At 35.9% G+C, this 24,081-nt stretch overlaps 1 protein-coding gene across 2 annotated transcripts in view; it reads left to right on the forward strand.

The window, feature by feature from the left end:
• The window catches only part of LOC142342048 (GTP-binding protein 4-like), a 323,401-nt gene that overhangs the window by 296,158 nt on the left and 3,162 nt on the right, over positions 1-24,081 (forward strand). For both annotated transcript variants that reach the window (XM_075393236.1, XM_075393227.1), the window contains exons 8-14: positions 7,685-7,942; positions 8,445-8,654; positions 8,977-9,045; positions 9,169-9,321; positions 9,801-9,910; positions 10,043-10,130; positions 10,337-10,513. In XM_075393236.1, coding sequence (XP_075249351.1) covers positions 7,685-7,942; positions 8,445-8,654; positions 8,977-9,045; positions 9,169-9,321; positions 9,801-9,910; positions 10,043-10,130; positions 10,337-10,513 — 1,065 coding nt within the window. The remainder of the gene's footprint in view (positions 1-7,684; positions 7,943-8,444; positions 8,655-8,976; positions 9,046-9,168; positions 9,322-9,800; positions 9,911-10,042; positions 10,131-10,336; positions 10,514-24,081) is intronic.

Below are 24,081 nucleotides of genomic sequence, written 5' to 3' on the forward strand. Positions count from 1 at the left end.
TATTCCGGCAATCTGCCGGCTATGTTTTCAATACCCGCGAAGCGATAGCTGGGTCTATTATTGACCTTCGCTCATTTGAATTATATTGGGGTGCTTTTTACGACTCGAAGAGGAGTATTGGAGAAGTATCATTTTTTAATCAATTTTATGAGAGGAATTTGACACAGGACTTGAAATGTGTAAAAAAAATTGCGAGTGGTTTTATTGTTGAACAAAATTGCATTCGAGCGAGAAAAATTTTTGTTCATTCCGCTGCTTTCAACAGAGAGAAATTGATATGAACAAGTTTTTTTCCCAGCTAGCAATTTTTTTCCCTTGAGAATTTTTCTAGCAGCAGTTTTTTTTAATGATTTTGACTTATTTTTTTCGGTTAAGAGCTTTGAATAGGCTATATAAGTAATTTTAGTCTGTTCATTTTTTTGGTTATTAATCTGAGTTTCATCCTTATTTTGAGCTTTTTCAGCCATTTTACGTACCAGTTATTTTGTACCGTTTTACGCTACTTGAATTGTTCCCCATTGTATCGTTTCATTTCATTTATTTGGCATTGAAAAAATGTCTATTTTTCGAAAAAAAATTGGAGACCAAATTATTGCAGTTCTGATGGATAAAAGAGTATTTTTATTTGAAAATTTAACAGAAAATCTCCAAAAATTTTTTGTTCTTGCAGTTTTTCCGATTTTTTCAAAATTAGACAGGTTGACGTTCCCATTATGACATTCCTATTATTGGGTGAACAACTTAATGTTGTCAATTTGACGAAAGAAAGGTTTTCGTTTCTGTATGAGGAATTAAATGAATTTTTCTTATTTTTATTGCAGTTGGATTTTGTGTCTAAGTATTTCCTTGACTTCATATTGCTGTTTGATTTTTTGCGAGTAGTTTTAGTAGGCAGTAATTTTTTCAAGGGGTTTTTCGCAAAGACAGCTCTTCTCACCTTGTATATATTGCTTTTTTATTTTTTGTGATTGGTTTCAGTATGCAATAATTTTCTAAAAGGGTTAAGGTCAATTCCTAGTCATTTTTTGTATAGTCCTTATCAAGTCAATGACAACTTTTGGAATTGTAGTTCAGGACTTGTCCTGTTTTGTTTTTCGTCGTCAATATTTGTTTACGACCAAATACAGTTACGGTCACTTCAAATACGGTTGTTGTTCATGCATTCATGCAGTTGTGACCTTTCATTAGTTTAATTAAAGGAGATAAGGTAACTGAGTTATTGTCACCCGAATTGAAGTATATTAGAGCAACATTATTTTATGCTGATTCCTAATCTAAATCCAGAATCTCAGCAATCAATAGAATGAAGAAAATTTTCGATATGTTATCTGTTTGAAACTACAGATCTAAAAAGCCATCGCGGCAATCTGCCTGATGGTCTTATTAATAGTTTTTGTTCTTTGTTTTTTTTGTTGTTGCAGATAAGTCAGTTTTCGTATGAAGATTCGATTATTGACAGGCCTCATTTGCGTTCAAGTGAAGATCAATTAGCATGGTTTTTCAGAGAAAAGCTCGTGGTTTTTATGGCTTTGACGATTTTCGTATTTTTTTATTTTGTTGGGTTTTACCTTTATTTGTTGTTCTCTATGTGGTCTTATAATTCAGTCTCATTAGTAAATCGTCCAATTCGGTTCCTAAAGGGACTTTAGTGATCCACCCTAATGCTCTCAGTTATTAAGGAATGACTAATGAGTTTGGTTATATCTGTTTTAAAAACCGTGAGTTTTTGCACTTTGCCACATTTTCAAGCTTGTTACTGTTAACTTGTAGCTTCGTCGCATTAATGGTAGGTCACATGCTCTTTCTAGTGAAAGAGAAAATATTTTTGTTGGTTTTGTGCTTTCAGTAATGGTTTTTGATTTTGGTACTGCGAGATTTTATACATTTTTTAGAATTTTTGGCTTTTGGGTCTTCGCACATATTTGTTGTTGTTTTTGTTATGTCAAATTATCACATTAATGGCAGATCCATTTAAAAAGGGCTTTTTTGAGCATATAAAATGTTTTCAGTGAATACATTTCGTTGGAAGGGATTCGGGTGTTTCGCAAATTTTTCAGCGAATTAATGATTTTTTCCTGTATTTACCATTCTGTATGAAGTTGTATGACATATTCTAATGGAGGTTTTAATGAACTTATTTAATGCCTTTGCTTTATAGCTACATTATGTTTTAATGACTCACTGGCTTAAATTATTTGTTTTGTCTAAATTATTTGAAACTGGGCTTTTTAATAACAGGGGGCATCAACTTATTTGATGCGCTAACATTTTTAGTGGCTTTATGTTTTCAATGATTGTCGTACGACTTTGAAACTGTGTTTTTATAAATGTTTTGTTTTTGATGCTGGTCAAAATTTGTTGTCGTTACAAATAGTCCTTTTTGCTTTTAAATGTGGCCGAAGTGAACATGAATGGTCTTCGCATTTCACAGCTTTTCAATGGCTTCAGCTCTGAATTTTTGTAATTATATGTGCTTAGTCCCGCTAATGTCTCATTGGACTCCTAAGGAAGCACAACTAGTTATTTGTTGCAATATGTGAATAAATCACTGCTGTCGATGAAATTTGGAGTTTGAACTAAGAATTCAATTCGAAAACGCCGCTCTTTGACAACACATTATTCTCGCCTTGCGAATACTTTTTTGAAACCTTTTGTCCCGCTCAGCCTCAAAATATTGCACGGACGAGAAACTGTCTTTTCTACTCTTTCTTTGGCGTTTGCTCAGCTGATTGACCTAAACACTAAAAAGACTCGAGTAGTAAAATGGAGAGAGCCTAAATAATAACGATAACAATCTTTGTAGCCGATGGTGGCTATTAACGTTTATTTGGTAGGTTGTAACACCTGTGAGAAGCATAGCCGACAGTATCCCCCTTGAATATATATTACTTGGTCGATGAAAATGTTGTTTTTGCCGTAGACAGAATTGCTTTCGTAGGGCTGTGTGAACTTGCTATCCAGTGCCTGGACATTGATGATGGTTTCTACGGCCTTTTAAAAGATCATGGAAACAGTTGCACCTCCAACAAGCCATTTAATTCGTATAAAGTTTAAGTTTAAGAGATTTCATTCTGCCGAAAATTAATACAAATGTCTTTAAATGGTACACCAGTACCGGATACGCCAAGATTTTTTAATTGCTCTCAAACGAAGTTTAGCAAATATATTCATCCTGTGGTGTTTTTATGCGATTTTTTTTATTTCACCGAATTTTCCTCTTAACCTTTTGCGGGATAAATAAAAAGCCTGAAAAGCGGGATAAACATGTGAAGCACGGAGTCTCAGATTTCCCGGTAACACTCGAGAGGCTGTAAGTTCTCTTAGAGACTTTCGGCTTAGTAGACGCTAAGTATGCGACTCATTGAAACTGTTTTGGAGACATGATTTTATGCCGTGAAGGGCGGTTCTTAGGAGTTTGACCCATCCGTTTCAGCCCCCGCGCACCTCCACCCGTGTCCGTGTACATCGTTCCACTCGTAACGCAGAGCATCGCTCAATCCCCCCACGTGAGCTTTTTGGGCCATTATCGTTGTGAAGTTTTTGTTGAGTCATCTGAAGTAATGATGTTAAATCGCTTTCATTTTTATTATTTGTAATTAATAGCCGCACAGCGATAGCTGGGGCTATTATTGACCTTCTCCTGGTTTTTTTATTTCGTCGTCGCGATTTTTGTTACAACCATATGACGTCACCACCACTTCAAATCTGCTTTTTGTTCGTTCTTTCATGCAATTTCAACTGAAGGGCGTGCGTGAAGTCATTTTTCGCTCTTAGTGGAGCGAGTTTTTTGTTCATTCGAGTGATTAAATTTTTGGTCACTCTCGAAAATGACTTCCTCACTTTGAAATTGACTTTTATTTACTTTAATTCAAAGAGATTTAGAGTTTTACCTCCTGCACAAGTTTGTAAAGCTATAACATCTGAAGCGGCAACTGGATCGCAGGATTTTAATCTGCATGTTGTAATCAATGAGGAGTTCATCAACATTTTTTGTACATAAAATGTTTATTAATTGCCCTCGTTCAAAGTTTGCAGCAATTAGTCGTGTGGGTGTCGTTTTTTGGCGCATTTTGCTTGACAATATTGACTTTACGTCCTTGGTAGCCGCTGCTGTGACATACGAAAAACGTTAGGCTGAGGTAGGGGACCCAGCCGGTCTAAAACTGTAACATGTATTTATATAAATTAAAAATTAAGAGTTCTCAAAAATTAATCAGGGATTTTTTTTCCTGCGGCCAGGGGACCCCGCTGGAGACAAAGTCGCCCAATAGTTTTTGATTGAGACTCTCCTTCATGGATTTTTTGCAATTTTTGGACTAATTCTTGCGCAATTTTTTTTTCGCATTAATTTTTTTGTGTTAATTTTCACGCTTCTTTCATAAAGGCAAACTAGAGTGGCTTGGTGTTGCTGACAAACCCCGGCAAACCGCTTTCTTATAACTTTTTCCATTTTTTTTTCAGAAAAAGGTACAATTTTAACCTGTTTTTAAAATTTTCTCTCCCAAAGTAATGATATCACTTTTTTCATCACAGGAAACTTTCTCTGCCATCAAAAATTATGAAGATTGTATTGAAGGTGTTTTATGGCAAAACTGACATAATTGGAAAAAAACTAAAAAAGGAAACTAAAAAAAACTAATTTTTCAAAAATATTTTTCAAATTTTTCACTTGTTTTTCTAATGTTTTTTTTTGGAACGCAAATCGTGTTGCAATCTTCTGTAAAGGCAATCTTCTGCAAAATTATGAGGCTTTGAAAACTTTTTTAAAAAGTTGAAAGAAAATCTCTAAATTTTGAACCTAAAAATTTTAATTGACATTTTTCTAAGTTCAAATTTTGAAAATTTACCCAAGTCAATCAATTTAATTTATTTTAGGCCCTGAAAAGCACGACGAATGTTTGAAATTTTGAACTTAAAGCTTTAAGTTTTTGAGATTTATCACTTTTTCTAAAATTTTGATTTCTTTGCAAAAGAGTCACTCATGGCATGTATGTGGTGCTTGCACCACATCATTCCCCCTTCAAAGATCGAGAATTGCAATCCTTGAAATAGTGCTGTCAGACTTGAGAAAGAATGATTCCTAATTTTTCCCAAATCTTTAGGAGTAACTAAATAATCAACGTGATAGCAGCGACCGAATGGCGCTACCATCTCTTTCCGCACTTATTGGCTGAAAAAACTAAATAGAAGGAGTACCGCTAGCGAGAACACAATAATGGCACAGCAACAATTGACCGCCCGCGGCAAACACCTGATGCTGGACTTCTTGCGCTTTGCGTGGTCTAAGTTGCTCTATCATTCACAGACAATTATCAGCAGTTGAACTATTGGCGGAACTTGCTGCTAAAATTAAAATGATTTTGTGTCAAATGTGGGTTCATTGTTTAATTTCAAAATTTTGATAGTTTTCTATAATGTCCTCTAATAAAACAATTTGAAGGCTCGGATTTTATTGTCCCTTCAAGCACCCATCACTCGATTGTAGTAAAATCGACCCCCGCCAATCTTTTAAAAGCCATTTGCCGGGCGCTTTACGGTTATTAAAAGGAGCTGTCAGTCAAATGGAAACGAATGAGATGAACTAATAAAACGCGGGCGCAAAGACGTAATTTTAAGAGACTTATTGCGTCAAGTTATCAAAGTTGCTTAAAGTATACTGATAATTAGTATTGGTATTAAGATTTTTATCATTCAATTTATAGGCTGAATTCAGCATAGTTATCAAATCTAATGAAACTGCGGACCAAATTAAAAACACGTTTAGAAAAAAATTGGGCTATCATCAGTTTTTCTCCATTTTTGTCTTGTTTCAATCCACGAGTAGGTCAGCTATTTTCTGGCAGCTATTTTCTGGCGGCTATTTGCTGGCAATATGCTGGCTCTGTTTCTTAAAAGCAGCAGCCATATTGTCAATTGCCTATTTTTGCTCTCATAATTTGTTTTTAAGCTTTACCATATTTGTTTTGGCTTACCATATTTGTTTTGCCTTTCCATATTTTTTTTCGTTTTACCATATCTAACAGCTTGCTCATTTTTTTGCGTAAAATCTTTTTTAACTTAACTTGGCTGCTTTCACTCTTCTCTTTTTGTGCTCAAAATGCGTTTCATAGACAATGGCCCAGTGAAGCAATATAAAATGTAAAGAGTCAGTATCGAAATCGAAAATAGAAACGCCATAAACCCATACGGGCCAGTTTTGTATGCCTGGCATTTGGACTTTGTTCTTAATCAAGTCTGAATACCTAGGCTAATGTTTGTTGGTATTGATTCTAATCCTGGTGTTCTCTCATAACGCAAAAATCGTGTATCTAACAAAATCTAATCAAATTAGCGGCATCTTATGAATTTTATTACAACCAATCACATTCTGTGTTATGGGAGTTATTGTTTGCTTTTTGCCGTTAATCTTCCAGCGTATTTTTAATAGCCGCACAGCAATAGCTGGGGCAGTTATTAGCATTCTCTTGGGTTTTTATTTCGTCATCGATATTTTTGTTACGACCTTGACGTCACAACCACTTCAAATCTGCTTTTTGTTCATTCGTTCATGCAATTTCACTGAATTTTCACTCTTAGTGGAGTTTTTTTATTCATTCGCGTGATAAAATTTTTGGTCACACATGAATTTTGGTCACTCATCACTCTCAAAATTGACTTCCTCACTTTGAAATTGACTCTTCTGTACTTCAATTCAAAGAGATAAGGTCAAGTGAATGTGTGTCACTCTAATTGAAGGTTATTTGAGAGTAGCTAATAGAGGCAGCAATAGCTTATACAAATTCTTGATTAAAATATAACATCTCATCCTTTAATGAAAAGAGTAATTTTTGGTCTGTCTTTTTTACTGTTTTTTAGACTGCAGAGCCACGAATTTATTGCGGCTATTTTCTGGCAATCTACCTGCTATATTTTTGCCAATTTGTTTTGAATTGCCCTTGAACTAATCTCTGCAAAGTTTTCGCTTGACCACTTTGACTTTTCGAGTAACTTTAACGCCCTTGAGTTTTTAGTTCTGCGTGATCTATATATCTCTCATTGACAAGTGTCAACAGCTGAGCTCAAGGGGTGGCAGTTCAGTACTAAAAGTCAAATGAAAAGTGCTGATATTGATATAATTTTTTCGTTTCAAAATTTTTGGTTATAGTTGTATATAGTAACCTTTAATGATGTAATTTGAAGCCCCCCCACACAGGTACCCCCCCCCCCACCGGATGAAGCCGACTGCTTTAAGTTTGAGCTCTCACTACTCATTCGAGAGCAATTCTTCCGATGTTTGTCGGGTACTTTTGGTAAACTTTGTCCGCATGTTCAAATGTGCGTTTTGTGGATAACCAGCATCTTGTTCATATTTTTGTAGCTGCAAAACTAAGCTGACGTGGCTTTTTTGCGGTTGTCCTAGTTTTGTCTTCTGATTGTTAAAACAGCAATGCTGAAAAATTCAAGTTTTCTGAATGACTTTTCTCTCGTTAACGGCGTTTGCGCGCCTGTAATGTCATTTCTCACTCTGCAATGGAATCGAACCACCGCCTATTGTTCCAGAGCAGTTCGGCTGTTTGTTGGTCGGTTATGTTTGTTCTTTTATATATTGTTTGTGTCCCAATTGATATCAGAGGAATCAATTGCTGCTTTTGGCCCGCACCTAATTGACTGTATTTTTAATTGACTGTGAAGTTGTCTATCTTAGGTAATCGACACTCCAGGAATTCTGGATCATCCTCTGGAGGAACGGAACACGATAGAGATGCAGGCGATAACTGCCCTGGCCCATCTGAAAGCCATAGTTTTGTTTGTGTTGGATATCAGCGAACTGTGTAACTACAGCATTGAGCAGCAAGTGGCTCTGTTTGACAATATCAAGCCCCTGTTTGTGAACAAACCTCTCATGGTTGTGTACAACAAGATTGATGTGGTGCAGTTGAATGAGCTGCCGTTGGAGAAAAAGGTTAGCATTCATTTAGTTATCACTTAGCATTATTGTCACTTTATAAGTTAATCTGAATATGCTGTGCGCTTTCTATGGCTGTCAGTGTACTGCGTATTTCGACAGAGGTCTTTTGAAAGCTGTTAAACCAAATTTTTCTATGCACTATTTGTAGAATTACGTAATTCACAAATTTAATTGAAAAATGTGCTTCGATGGTTTTGTTAACAGATGCAAATTTTGCGTGAGCCTTCTTTTAAAAATAGGAAAATTGGCGTAAATTTACCTTCATATATTGATTTATTGAGAGTCAAGTTACGTAAACATGTTTCATGGCTATATGCTTGCTGTTGTTTATCGTCTCAACTCGGCTTGTCTTACCCGGTTAACTAATTGATTTGGCGAATTAAAAAAATCAACTGCGCTGAATTGCTTGTAAATTTACGCCAACATGGTAGTCCCAAGGTACTGCTTGTTTTTCGATTATAGTTTTTGAAAATTGCGACAAATTGCATTGCTTCAGGCGCTGATAGACAAGCTACAGAAGGAGAATAGTTGTCTATTTGGGGAAATGAGTACCCTGACTGGAAATGGAGTGATGCAGGTGAGGAACAAGGCATGTGATTCTCTCCTCGCCTACAGGGTCGAGTCCAAACTCAACAGCGGCAGTAAGAAGGCAGATGATATTCTGTCTAGATTGCATGTGGCCATGCCTCAGAAGAGAGACAACAAAGTTAGTTTTATTTGGATTTGCAAAGCAACAACGTCAGTCGCTGGGCATCGGTGCTGTTTATTTCCTGACCCGTGCGCCGAGGGCTGCCAAAAATTGTGTTTAACGATTTCTATTCAATTGCCTAACCTGATGATTATTACCCAATTGAACCTTCAAGCTCGAAAGATGTTCAGTCATTCTTAAATTTGAATTACATTTTCCCTCAATTTTAAAGACACCTCAATTTCAAAATTGCTCTGAGAGATATTTGCCTATTTTTTGCTCGTAGTTTACAGATTTTATTTATTTGTGACTCTTAGGTAATAGATTAATTATTTTTCAGGTGAGACCTCACCATATCCCTGATTCTGTCATCAATCGTACGAGTAAAATGGACACCGAAAGAGTTCTGGTTAGCTATCTCTAGTATAATTTGAATTCTCACAAATTAAATTGGCCTTGTTATCACGAAATCGCTTGGTGTAGTATTTAAAATTGGTTTCAATTTGTTTTTGATGTGCCTGTCTGGTTTTAGTCGCGCGATCGTCAGGTGGAAGAAGGTCCTGATTTCAAACTTGATCTGAGAGCAGAGTGGATTGCTGTGAAACCAGAGGAGAGATACGATCCAATCCCAGAGATCTTCAATGGACACAATGTCGCTGACTTTGTAGATCCAAACATCAAACAGGTTTCAGCAGCATAGTTATTGTTTATGCGAGAAGTATTCGGTTCTTGCACTTTGTCCAAGTCCTTGAAATGTCGAGTTCAGTTTTTTTCGTTTTCAGTGAGTTTGTCGAGTATAGTGAATAATTGTTCTGGCGATCAATCTAGTGTTTAGGCATCCTTGGTTAGTAGGAGTAGAAATGACAAATTTGAAGTTCTGCGACTGAAACAAATTTTGAAAATCACATGCAAAACAAGAATTCATTCGCAGGTTCTTTTGAGATCATTGAAATCGCTTTTTGCATTCGTAGATGTATGATTTCAGTCATTTTCATTTTTCTTGTAGTACTATGGTACCGTTAACCAATATACCGTCTTATAGTACCGTTAATCAATCAATAAACAAAGTTAGCTGCGTAATTTATGTGCATAAAATGTTCGAGGGAGCATCCGTCTTGATGGAAAATTAAGTGGCAGTATTCACTAAAGTGCATGTATGCTTAGAAGTTGGATCAGTTGCTGCAAGAGGAGGATATGAGAGAACAGGCTGGCTTCTATTTGCCACCTGAACCAGAGGACGACGAGACGCAGGAACTAAGGAGAACTGCTGAACTGTTAGTAAAATTGTAAAATTCTAAGCCTGTCTCTGAGTTTTCTAAAAATTGCATCCTGTTTTGTCAAATTTTTCAATTCTGAAATTAAAAAATTTGCGATGCTTATGCATAGTATGGTACTGGCCGTTTTAGGGTGAGAGTGGAAAGGCATCACCGAATAATGGAGAGCAGATCTAAGAAGAATCACAAGAACCAGATTATGCCCAGAACATCCATCACGGTAAATACTTCAAATCGTATTACAAATTTTAATGACCACTGGCCGAAAACATCAGGAACATTTTGAGGCCCAGTTACGATTGCTATCAGTGCCTCGAATTATTTTTTATTGCTGAAAACTTTCGTCATATTGTCGTCGAGCTTAATTCATCTGACAATTTGTGTGTTGAGGTGTCTAGGTAATTGAACACAGCTTTATTTTAACAGCACAAATTGTCCTCAATGCGCAAGAGAGCGAGGTCTGAGGGTATGGACGAGGACACAGTGGCAAAGAGGGCAAGGAGCAGAAGCAGGACCAGACTGAGGGAACAGGATGTGAAGAGGAGTCTCAGTAGGAGTGTATCTCGCACACCTAGAGACAGGAGTGGAATCAGAGATATGACTGTAAGTTCAACACGACTGTCCGCTGTTTTTAAGAGCCGCGCAGCGATAGCTGGGGCTCCTGTTGGCCTTCTTTTTTTATAGCTGCGAAGCTGTAAGCTGAGCGAAGCTATATTGCTGTGCCTTACTTGGTTTTTTTTTATTTCGTCGTCTGACGCCTTTTTTTTCGTTTTACATTTGTTCACACAGCAAAGCTGAAAAAGTCAAATTTTCTGAATGACTTCTTCCTCTCACTAACGGCATTTGCGCGCGTGACGTCATTTCTCACTCGCTTTAACAATAGTTTTTAGGTTATTTGCGTGATTAAATTTTGATCATACGTGACTTACCTCACTCAATGACTTTTTCACTTTAAAACTTAAGTTTAATTTGAATTTGTTTAAGGTCAAAGGAACTCATTTGTGCAGTAAATGTCCCTAATAAGAGGCTTCTGCGGAATGAATTTTAACAAGCTTTATTAATTTATCGCTGAATAATGTTTTTTTACCTAGTTTTTTGAGAGGCGTCGATTTTTCAATTTGGAGCTGAATCTGTTTCTATCTCTATTATACGGCACGCAGGTCTATTCTTTCGCAGCTATTCCGGCAATCTGCCGGCTATGTTTTACAATTCAAAGAATTTGAATTTTAATGGGGGGCTGTCTTTTTTCAAGATCTGTTCACACAATTTCATGATTTTTAAAGTCAAATTGGAGTAGTGATTTTGGTCACGCCGAAACAGGAGGTGGAGCGAAAACTCGTGTGGTTTTTGCGGCGTGAAATTTTATCAATCTAGTTTTGAAGTGTTTAATAGCCGCAAAGCGATAGCGGCTTTTATTGGGGACATGGTTTTTATACAATTCAAAGAATATGAACTGTATTGGGGCGCTGTTTTGATATCAATTTGGAGTAGTGTTTTTGGTCACGTCGAATAAGGAAGTGGAGCGAAAAAGCGATTGGTTTCGCGACTTGAATTTTTTTCGCTCTAATTTTAAAGTAGAGTGAGAAAACGGTGTTTGAAAAAAATTCGCTTTCTCAATAGTGGTTTTTTGTTCGAATGCGGCAGTTTCACTTTGATTTTTACTGTTTTTAATAGCCGCAAAGCGATAACTGGGGCTATTATTGGCCGTCTCTTGGTTTTTTATTCCGTCGTCGCGATTTTTGTTACGACAATATGACGTCACAACCACTTTAAATCTGCTTTTTGTTCATTCATGCATGCAATTCCAACTAGAGTGCGTGCGTGACGTCATTTTTCTCTCTTAGTGGAGCGAGTTTTTTTGTTCTTTCTCGTGATTAATCTTTTGGTCACACTTGACGTACCTCACTCACAAAAATGACTTCTTCACTTTGAAATTGACTTTTTCTTACTTAAATTCAACGAGATAAGGTCAAATGGGTGTGTGTCAATCTAAATGAGGGTTATTAGAGAGCAGCTAATAGAGGCAGAAAAAACTTATATAATTTTTTAATCAAAATATAACATCAGCTTTTTCAATGAAAAGACGAATTTTTTGTCTGACTTTTTACTGTTTTTTTAGACTGCAGATCTACGAAGCTATTGCGGCTATTCTCTGGTATCTGCCAGATATGTTTAATAGCTCTCAAATGAAGTTTGTAGCAATTATATTAGTCCTGTCGGTCTTTTTTGTGCGATTTTTTGCTTGACCAATTTTTTGTCTGACGCTTTTGACTGTTCATCCTCAAAAACTAGACAAACAGGTAGCACCCAGCGGGCATTAAGTGCTCTTGGAGCCTTTCAGCTCTGTTTCAGCTCAAACTGTTTTGAAGACTTATACTTATGGTGTGAAGGGCGGTTCTTAGAGGTTGGAGACACCCCCACTGGTGACCCCCCCCCCCCACTATTGCCCAACCCCCCCCCCCCCACCGCACTGTTGCCCCTCCCCCCGATCGCACTGTTGCCCCTGCCCTCCCCCGCAATCCCCACCCCGGTGAAGCCCCCCACCCCTCGTGGCTACTGACGAACAACCGATCGCTAAAAATTGCAATTTCATGCTAATTTTAACAATTTTTTCAAACCTTTTGACATTTTTTGTCGTTTTTTGAGTTCTTTCAGCCCTAGGTGTCAACAAACCTTCTCGCGGTTTTTTTAATAGCTCACTGCATAACTTCTAGTGGTAGTGGAATGGTTTAAACATTTTAATATCACGAATTTTAACGTTTTTTTTTTGACAAAACGTGCAATTTTTTTGAATTTTTTGAAATTTATTTTGAATTATCCACGTCTTTCCATAAGCAGGGGCCAGAAAACGTCCTTAAGAGTTTGATAATAAGTTACTATACTGTTTGGGCTACTGTTGGCCTTTTTTTACAATTCAAAGAATTTGAATTTTTTTGGGGGGTTGTCTTTTTTTAAGATCTGTTCACACAATTTCATGATTTTAAGTCAAATTGGAGTAGTGATTTTGGTCACGCAGAAACAGGAAGTGGAGCGAAAAAGCGTGTGGTTTTGCGGCGTGAAATTTTCTCAATCTAGTTTTGAAGTGTTTAATAGCCGCAAAGCGATAGCGGCTTTTATTGGGGACATGGTTTTTATACAATTCAATGAATATGAACTGTATTGGGGCGCTGTTTTGATATCAATTTGGAGTAGTGTTTTTGGTCACGTCGAATAAGGAAGTGGAGCGAAAAAGCGAGTGGTTTCGCGACTTGAATTTTTTTCGCTCTAATTTTAAAGTAGAGTGAGAAAACGGTGTTTGAAAAAAATTCGCTTTCTCAATAGTGGTTTTTTGTTCGAATGCGGCAGTTTCACTTTGATTTTTACTGTTTTTAATAGCCGCAAAGCGATAACTGGGGCTATTATTGGCCGTCTCTTTGTTTTTTGTTCCGTCGTCGCAATTTTTGTTACTACAATATGACGTCACAACGACTTCAAATCTGCCTTTTGTTCATTCGTTCATGCAATTTCAACTAGAGTGCGTGCGTGACGTCATTTTTCGCTCTTAGTGGAGCGAGTTTTTTGTTCTTTCTCGTGATTACTCTTTTGGTCATACTTGACTTACCTCACTCACAAAAATGACTTCCTCACTTTGAAATTGACTTTTTCTTACTTAAATTCGAAGAGATAATGTCAAATGCGTGTGTGTCAATCCAAATGAGGGTTAGTAGAGAGCAGCTAATAGAGGCAGAAAAAACTTATATAATTTTTTAATCAAAATATAACATCAGCTTTTTCAATGAAAAGACGAATTTTTTGGTCTGATTTTTTACTGTTTTTTAGACTGCAGATCTACGAAGCTATTGTGGCTATTTTCTGGCATCTGCCAGATATGTTTAATTGCTCTCAAGTGAAGCAATTATATTAGTCCTGTCGGTCTTTTTTTGTGCGATTTTTCGCTTGACCAATTTTTCGTCTGACGCTTTTGACTGTTCGTCCTCAAAAACTAGATAAACAGGTAGCACCCAGCGGGCATTATGTGCTCTTGGAGCCTTTCAGCTCTGTTTCAGCTCAAACTGTTTTGGAGACCTATACTTATGGTGTGAAGGCCGGTTCTTAGAGGTTGGAGACACCCCCACTGGTGACCCCCACCGCTATTGCCCAACCCCCCCTCCCCACCGCACTGTTGCCCCGACCCCACTGTTGCCCACCCCCTCCCCCTCCATCCACACCCCCGGTGAAGCCCCCCCCCTCTTGGCTACTGACGAACAACCGATCGCTGAAAATAGCAATTTTATGTTCACCAATAGTAATTTTCACAATTTTTTTCAAGCCTTTTGACAATTTGTCATTTTTTGAGTTCTTTTAGCCCTAGGTGTCCAGGAACCTTCTCGCGGTTTTTTTAGTAGCTCACTGCATAATTTCTAGTGGTAGTGAAACGGTTTAACCATTTTAACATCACGAATTGTAGCGTTTTTTTTTTTGACAAAACGTGCAATTATTTTTGATTTTTTTGACGTTTATTTTGAATTATCCAGGTCTTTCTAGACGACGGGGCCAGAAAACGTCCTTAGGCGTTTGATAATAAGCTACTGAAAGAATTTTATTGGCCATGAAATAGCTTTCAATTTTTTAATACGACAAATTTTAGCATTTTAACTTTCATTTTTTACCATTTTTTGAAAATGTTTGTCGGTTTTTAGGTTTCTCAAACCTCAAGAGACGACGAACAACCTCTAGGGTTGACAATAGGTTACTGTACAGTTTCTAAATGTATCGGAATGTTTTTCAAGATTTCAGCACCACGAATTTCAGCTTTCTTTTTTACAAAACTTACATTTTTTTCATTTTTTTTACACTCATTGTCATTATTCAAGTTTTTCGCAAGGGCCAGAAAAGTTCCTAAGTTGTTTTATAATAAGTTACTGACAAACTTTTATTGGCCACATAATAGTTTTTCAACTATTTAATGTCACAAATTATAGCAATTTTTTTTTAAAAAAACTTGCTTTTTTCAGTTTTTTTTTTTTAAATTTTTGTGTTTTTTAGATTTTTTCAGCCTCCAGAGCCAAAGAACTTACTCTAGGGTTTGAGAATAGGTTATTGTGTAATTTCCAAAGGTAATAGAATGTCCTGCAAGATTTTAACATCGTAAACTTTACCGTTTTTTTTAAAAAAAGTTGCCATTTTTTTCAATTTTTTGACATTGTCATTATTCAGATTTTTCAGCCTATCAGGAAACCTTCGTTAGAGTTTGATAATAAGTTACTGCAGTTTTTTTGGCCATGTATTAGTTTGCAACTTTTATTATCACAACTTTTAGCAGTTTTTTATTTGCGATTGTTTTCAAAGTTTTTCAATGTTTTTGTCCTTTTCTGAGTTTAACAATCATTACTGGCCAACGAAGCTTTTCAAGTCTTGCAGATGGGTTACTTGAGATAACTCCAGAGACAAAAAATAGTTTTTAACATTTTCATTGCGAAATATGGAAGCTTTTTGCAATTTTGCATATTTTGCATATGGAAATAAATTTTGCAATTTTGCATATTTTTAAAATATCCTTTATTTACTTGATTTATTTACTAACAAGGCTAGAAAACTAAAAGTTGCAGAGTCGAATCATGCTAATGCTAGCCTCACTAAACCTTGTCTAGCTACTGACGAAGCCAACCGCTCGCCGGTCGGTTAACAGCAATTCGGCATTTTCACATTGATTTTCTTTTATTTTTTCGATTTGATTTTTAGAAATGGTTTTCCCAATTCACTCATAGTCCGTTCTAGGTCTTGTTTTTTTGTTAAGTAAATGAAAATTCTTTTAGATCTGTTCTAACATTTTCATGATTTTTGAAGTCAAATTGGAGCAGTGATTTTGGTCACGCCGAAACAGGAAGTGGAGCGAAAAAGAGTGGTTTTACGGCATGATATTTTTCGCTCTATTTTTAAAGTAGATTGAGAAAACTGTCTTTGAACAAAATTCGATTTCTCGCTAGTGGTATTTTGTTCACATGCCGAAATTTCACTTCGATTTTGACTGTTTTTCAATTTTTTGGGGCGGATTTTTTTAGAAATGGGTTTCCCAATTCACCCATAGTTCGTTCTAGTCTAGTTTCTATGTTTAGTCAATGAAAATTCTTTGAATTGTACGTCGGACTTGTCCTGCTATGTTTTTTTTACAATTCAAAGAGTTTGAATCGTATTGGGGAGCTGTCTTTTTTTAAGATCTGTTCACACATTTTCATGACTTTTGAAGTCAAATTTAAGTAGTGATTTTGGTCACGCCGAAACAGGAAGTGGAGCGAAAAAGCGAGTGGTTTTGCGGCGTTTTGTCGCTCTAAATTAAAGTACAGTGAGAAAACGGTTTTTGAACAAAAATTTGTTTTCTCGCTAGTGGTTTTTTTGTTCACATGCGGCACTTTCACTTTGTTTTTTACTGTTTTTCGAATTTTTGGATCGGATTTTTTTCTTTCCAATCCATTCATAGTCCGTTCCAGGTCTAGTTTTTTGTTTAGTCAATGAAAATCTTTTGAATTGTACGTCAAGATGTGTCCTGCTATGTTTTAATTCGTCGTCTCCATCGATGATTCTTACAACCTGACTTCTTGAAATTGACTTTTTCAATGACTTCAGTCACTTCTACTGCTTGACTTTCATTTGCGTGACTTACCTGACTTAAAAAAAATGACTTCTGAACTCACTTTTGTAACATGAAATTTTATGAACATTTACTAGTTAAAGATCAATAATATGCATCTAAGTAGTGCCAAACTTATATGCCCTAACTCTTGAATATGAGTCTGTATAACCGTATGTGTCATAAAACTGACAGTCCGAATCGAACCCAAAAAAGTTTAGTGTTTTATTAAAGGTCTGGTGGCCGATCTGTCTATCTTATTTTTTTAGTTGTGTCAAATCATGGAAGGCCACAGGTTTCTGTCGCGGCTATTTTCCGGCAATCTGCCGGCTATGTTTTTCAGTGAGAAAAGCTTGTATGAACCAAAGTGTGTTTTATCGCTAGTCGTTTTTTATAGCTGCGAAGCTGTGACCTCAACGGAGCTATATTGCGGTGTTCTCGGTTTTTTCGTCTCGTCGTCTGACACTCTTTTTTGTTTTACATTCGCTCACACAGCAAAGCTGAAAAAATCCAATTTTCTGAATGATTTCTTTCTCTCACTAACGGCTTTTCTGCGCTTAACGTAATTTCTCACTCTCTCTAGCAAAGTTTTTTTGCCTGATTAGATTTTGAGTGGCCATGGAATAGCTTTCATTTTGGGTTTGACAATAGGTTAACAATAGGGTTGACAATAGGTTACTGTGTAGTTTCTAAATGTAACGGAATGTTTTTCAATATTTCAGCACCACGAATTTCAGCTTTCTTTTTTACAAAACTTACATTTTTTTCATTTTTTTACACTCATTGTCATTATTCAAGTTTTTCGCAAGGGCCAGAAAAGTTCCTAAGTTGTTTTATAATAAGTTACTGACAAACTTTTATTGGCCACATAATAGTTTTTCAACTATTTAATGTCACAAATTATAGCAATTTTAAAAAACTTGCTTTTTTCAGTTTTTTTTTAAAAATTTTTGTTTAGATTTTTTCAGGCTCCAGAGCCAAAGAACTTACTCTAGGGTTTGAGAATAGGTTATTGTATAATTTCCAAAGGTAATAGATTGTCCTGCAAGATTTTAACATCATAAACTTTACCATTTTTTTTTTAAAATTGCCATTTTTTTCAACTTTTTGACATTTATTGTCATTATTCAGGTTTTTTAGCCTATCAGGAAATCTTCGTTAGAGTTTGATACTAAGATACTGGATTTTTTTGGCCATGGATTAGTTTGCAACTTTTATTATCACAAATTTTAGCAGTTTTTTATGCAACTTGCAATTTTTTTTAGCGTTTTTTAGGTTTATCCAGCCTCAAGAGCCAGATAACCTCCTCTAGCGTTTGATTATAGTCTACTACATAGCTTCTAGTTGTAATGGAACGTTTTTCAAGATTTTAAGATTACCTTTTAAAAAAATGTATTTTCTTTTTTCAAGTTTTTTGAATCTTCGTGTATTTTTCATCATTTTTGTCGGCACCAGGGTCCTAGGGACCTCCTCCAAGGTTTGATGATAAACTGTCGCATAGTTTTTGTAGTTAATGGAATGGTTATCAATATTTTAATGACTACAGCTTTAGCAATTTTTTGATAAAATTTAATTTTTTTTTTCAAATTTTAGGAAAATTTTGTTTATGGATCTTGAGAGCCAAGTTTATGGATCTTGAGAGCCAGTGAAACTTTTTAAAGCTTGAAATAGGGATACGGGATAGTGTGTAGAGACAGTGAAATGGTTTCGAAGATTTTAATATCTTGAATTTTAGCAGGATTTTGTTAAAATTTGCAATTGTTTTCAAAGTTTTTCAATGTTTTTGTCCTTTTCTGTGTCTGACAATCATTACTGGCCAACGAAGCTTTTCAAGTCTTGCAGATGGGTTACTTGAGATAACTCCAGAGACAAAAATAGTTTTGAACATTTTCACTGCGAAATCTGGAAGCTCTTTTAAAATTTGCAATATTGCATATTTTTAAAATATCCTTTTTAATAGCCGCAGAGCGATAGCTGGGGCTATTATTGGCCTTCTCTTGGTTTTTTTTTATTTCGTCGTCATGATTTTTGTTACGACCATATGACGTCACAGCCACTTTTTGTTCATTCGTTCATGCAATTTCAACTGAATTGCATGTGTGACGTCATTTTTCGCTCTTAGTGGAGCGAGTTTTTTGTTCATGCGCGTGATTAAATTTTTGGTCACACTTGACTTACCTCACTCTCAAAAATGACTTCCTCACTTTGAAATTGACTTTTATTTACTTTAATTCAAAGAGATAAGGTCAAATGGGTGTGCTTCACTCTAAATGAAGGTTATTTGAGATCAGCTAATAGAGGCAGCAATAAAGATTTTTAATCAAAATATAACAGATCAGCCTTCAATGAAAAGACGAATTTTTTGTCTGTATTTTTTACTCTTTTTCTTAGACTGCCAATCTACGAATCTATTGCGGCTATTTTCTGGCAATCTGCCAGCTATGTTTTTACTTGTTTATTTACTAACAAGCCTTGAAAACTAAAAGTTGCAGAGTCGAGTCATGCTAAAGCTAGCCTCACTAAACCTTGTTTAGCTACTGACGAAGCCAACCGCTCGCCGGTCGGTTAACAGTCTGTTAAGTCAATGAAAATTCTTTTAGATCTGTTCTAACATTTTCATGATTTTTGAAGTCAAATTGAAGTAGTGATTTTGGTCACGCCGAAACAGGAAGTGGAGCGAAAAAGCGAGTGGTTTTGCGGCGTGAATTTTTTTCGCTCTAATTTTAAAGTAGAGTGCGAAAATGGTGTTTGAACAAAAATTCGCTTTCTCGCTAGTGGTTTTTTTGTTCACATGCGGCAATTTCACTTTGTTTTTTACTGTTTTTTTTTCGATTTTTTGGATCGGATTTTTTTCTTTCCAATCCATTCATAGTCCGTTCCAGGTCTAGATTTTTGTTTAGTTAATGAAAATTCTTTGAATTGTACGTCAGGACTTGTCTTTCCATGTTTTAATTCGTCGTCTCCATCGATGATTCTTACGACCTGACTTTTTGGAATTGACTTTTCCAATTACTTCAGTCACTTCTACTGCTTGACTTTCATTTGCGTGACTTAACTGACTAAAAAAATGACTTCCGAACTCACTTCTGGAACTTGAATTTTTATGAAAATTTACTAGTTAAAGATCAATAATATGCATCTAAGTAGTGGCAGACTTATATGCCCTAATTCTTGAGTATTAGTCCTGAGATTTTGATTTCGAATGTCAATTTTTAAGAAGCTTTTTTAGGGTAATTTCTTTATAGACCGTATGTGTCATAAAACTGACAGTCCGAATCGAACCCAAAAAAGTTTAGTCGTCTATTAAAGGTCTGGTGGTCGATCTGTCTATCTTATTTTTTTAGTTGTGTCAATTCATGGAAGGCCACAGGTGTCTGTCGCGGCTATTTTCCGGCAATCTACCGGCTACGTTTTTTAGTGAGAAAAGCTTGTGTGAACCAAAGTGTGTTTTCTCGCTAGTGGTTTTTTATAGCTGCGAAGCTGTAACCTGAACGGAGCTATATTGCGGTGTTCTCGGTTTTTTTGTCTCGTCGTCTGACACTCTTTTTTGTTTTACATCCGTTCGCACAGCAAAGCTGAGAAAATCAAATTTTCTGAATGATTTCTTCCTCTCACTTACGGCTTTTCTGCGCTTGACGTAATTTCTCACTCTCTCCAGCAAAGTTTTTTTGCGTGATTAGATTTTGATCATAAGTGACTTACCTCACTCAATAAAATGACTTTTTTTGCACTTAAAAATTTAAATTTAATTTGAATTAGTTCCAGGTCAAAGGAACTCATATATGTTATAAAGGTCCCTAAAAAAGGCTTCTGCTCAATGAATATAAACAAGCTTGATTAATTTATCGCTGAACTCTTTTGCATAGCTTTTTGAGCGGCGTCGATAACTTTTTCAACTTATTTAAGCGATTTTTGTTGCGTGTTCCCCCAATGGTTTTCATTAACGTTGATATGTTCTATTGATAGAGCGTAATAAAAATGATAGTGTGTAATTTGAAGAATTTTCCAAATTTTCTTTGGTTTTCCTGATGAAGGTAAATGTTGCAATAGCTTAAATTCAATTCAGCAAAATTATTTGAAACAATTTTCGAAATTAGCGAAAAAAATTTTTTCTTCAGTCTGCCTGTGAATTTGAAAGTTTACTTTTCCTAATGAATATAAATTTTGCAATATTTTGTATTGAATTCAACAAAATTATCTGCAAAATGTGATTGTTTTTTTGAAATCCTGTATCTGTTTAACGAAAACTGTTCGTTTCATTGAGACCTGCATTTTAATTTTATTTTTTCTCTTTATCAATCAGTAGTTTCATGAAATGTTATGTCTTCAGCATCGCCAGTTTTTTTGGTCACAGAGTTTTTTTAAGATTTCTGAACGTGTGAGATCGGTTATTCCATTAAATCCGTTAATATAATCAGTTTTTTAATCTTTGTGTGTTTACTGTGAGTTTTTTCGGTCGAAATCTTGTCTTAAGATTTATATCTCTGCAGATTTTTTATATTGTGAATTCTGCAATTTTGATCTTTTTTAATAGCCGCCGTCAGATTCTCGAAAAGCTATTATTTAGGCGCTCTCCTTAGTTACAGTTCACAGACTTTGAATTGTTTTGGGGCGCTGTCTTTTTTTAAGATTTGTTCACACATTTTCATCATTTCTGACGTCAAATTGGAGTATTGATTTTGGTCACGCCGAAACAGGAAAAGGAGCGAAAAAGCGTGGTTTTTCGGCGTGAAATTTTTCGCTCTTATTTTAAAGTAGAGTGAGAAAACGGTGTTTGAACAAAAATTCGCTTTCTCGCTAGTGGTTTTTTGTTCTTATGCGGCAATTTCACTTTGATTTCTACTGTTTTTTTGATCGAATATTTTTCTTAATAGTTTTCACAATCTATTCATAGTTCGTTCTAGGCCTGGTTTTTTGTTTTAACCGAATTTCCATTTCTCGTAAGTGTTTTTTTGTTCACAGGCGGCATTTTGACATTGATTTTGTTTTTTTAATAACTGCGAAGCTGTGAGCTGAGCGGAGCTATTTTGCGGTGCTCTTGGTCTTTTTTTGTTTTGTCGTCTGACACTCTTTTTCGGTTTACATTTGTTCACAAAGCACAGCTGAAAAAGTCAAATTTTCTGAATGATTTCTTTCTCTCACTAACGGCTTTTCTGCGCTTAACGTAATTTCTCACTCTCTCTAGCAAAGTTTTTTTGCCTGATTAGATTTTGAGTGGCCATGGAATAGCTTTCATTTTGGGGTTGACAATAGGTTAACAATAGGGTTGACAATAGGTTACTGTGTAGTTTCTAAATGTAACGGAATGTTTTTCAATATTTCAGCACCACGAATTTCAGCTTTCTTTTTTACAAAACTTAAATTTTTTTCATTTTTTTTACCGGCTATGTTTTTTTGTTTCGTCGTCTGGCGCTCTTTTTTCGTTTTACATTTGTTCACACAGCAAAGCTGAAAAAGTCAAATTTTCTGAATGACTTCTTCCACTCACTAACAGCGTTTGCGCGCGTGACCTCATTTCTCATTCTATCTCTAGCAAAGGTTTTAATTTCATTTGCTTGATTAGATTTTGATCATAAGTCACTTACCTCACTCAATAAATTGACTTTTGTTCTTTAAAACTTAAGTCTAATTTGAATTAGTTTAAGGTCAAAGGAAGTCATATGTGCAGTGAAGGTCCCTAATAAAAAGCTTCTGCCGAATGAATTTTAACAAGTTTTATTCATTAATCGTTAAATGTTTTTTACCTATCTTTTGGAGTGGCGTCGATATCTCTATCATACGGGTCGCAAGTCTATTCTTTCGCAGCTATTCCGGCAATCTGCCGGCTATGTTTGTTCACGTGCGGCATTTTCGCTTTGATTTTTCTGTTTTTTTTTCGATTTTTTGCTGGCATTTCTTTCTAAATGAATTTTGCAATCAAGTCATAGCGCATTTAAGGTCTAGTTTTTTGTTTGGTCAATGAAAATTCTTTGAATTGTAGGTAAAGACATATCCTGCTTCGTTATTATTTCGTCAAGATTTTTGTTACGACCATATGACTTCACAATCACTTCAAATCTGCTTTTTGTTAATTCTTTAATGCAATTTCAACTGAATTGCTTGTGTGTCGTCATTTTTCGCTCTTATTGGAGAGTTTTTTTTTTGTTCATTTGCGTGATTAAGTTGTTGGTCACGCTTGACTTACCTCACTCTCAAAAATTATATCCTAACTCTAAAACTGATTTTCTTTAATTTAATTCTAAGAGATAAGGTCAATTGAGTGCGTGACACTAACGTCAGTCATATGTCAGGCGTGATTTGTAAAATTGATGAAAAAGATAACAAACGGTAAAGCGAATTATTAAAAAAAAATTAAAACTCCGGAATGGGTTTGAAGCAATGCTTGGCCCAAACTACACCTCATGCATTCAACTATATACCCATAGTAGTACAATTCATCAAATTTGTCTCAATAAGAATCTGTATAAATAAAAACCGAGAAAAGCTTTCAAAATCACAGAAAGCTATAGAAATTCACAGAAAGCTATAAGAAATAAATTGGTTATTTTTTAAATTGATTATTTTTTAAATTGATTATTTGGACGCCAACATTTTTTTAATTGCTTTCTAATGAACACTAACGAAATAGTGGCGTGTGTCTTATTAATTACTCTCAAACGAAGTTTGTGGTAATTAAATTAGTACTGTGGTCTTTTTTTCTGCAATTTTTTGCTTGACCGATTTGTCGTCTGACCAATTTGACTTTTCTTCAAAAAAGGGTTACCCAGGTAACGCCCGGAGGGCATTAAGTTCCCTTTGAGTCTTACGCTTTGTCAGTCTCAATGAGTGCGGTTCACCAAAACTGTTGCGGAGACAACTTGAAAGTGTGAAGGGCGGTTCTTAATCTCAAAAGTTTGACCTCTCCCTCACCCCCTGACCTAGCCCCAGTCCACCCTCCTCCACCATTACCTACATAGATGCTCTATACTTTGAGCTGAATTTGGGAAACAGTTAAACATTGCTTTACTGATACAGTGGTGCTGCAAATATAAAGCGGATATCTCTTAGCTACAAAAGAACTCCGATTGATCGTTCGCTTTGATTTTTTTTATCTCTTAATGATAGCTCGCTTGACCGATTTTTTATCTGACGCTTTTAACTTCTTATCCTCGAAAACTGGTTAGATACGTAGAGCCTGGTGGGCGTTAAGTCTTTGTGTAGCTTTCTTAGCGCTCTACTAGTCTCTAAGTGTACAAATAACCGAAGCTGCTGAGAAGATACAAAATCATGGCACCAAGGAAGTTTTTGGGCTACTGGACCCCTCCTCAACGCCATCGCCTCTAAAGCTAACCCACGCTCAAACACCCTCCTAATTCACCACTACTACTGGCCTCCCGAAGCCCAAGCTTTACGACCGAAGCCAACAGCTCTGCTCGTTTTAGGAGCAATTTGCCCGGCGTTGTTAGGTTATTAATTGCTCTCAATTGAAAAGCAATTATTGTAAACGTGTGTGTCTTTTGATGACTCGAAGAGGAGTATTGGTATTCTTCAGGTTTTTTGTTTAGAGCAAGTTGCTTCATGACTT

The sequence above is a fragment of the Convolutriloba macropyga genome, chromosome 1 (genome assembly GCF_964194025.1).
Source record: "Convolutriloba macropyga chromosome 1, txConMacr16.3, whole genome shotgun sequence".
Classification (NCBI taxonomy): Eukaryota; Metazoa; Xenacoelomorpha; order Acoela; family Convolutidae; genus Convolutriloba; species Convolutriloba macropyga.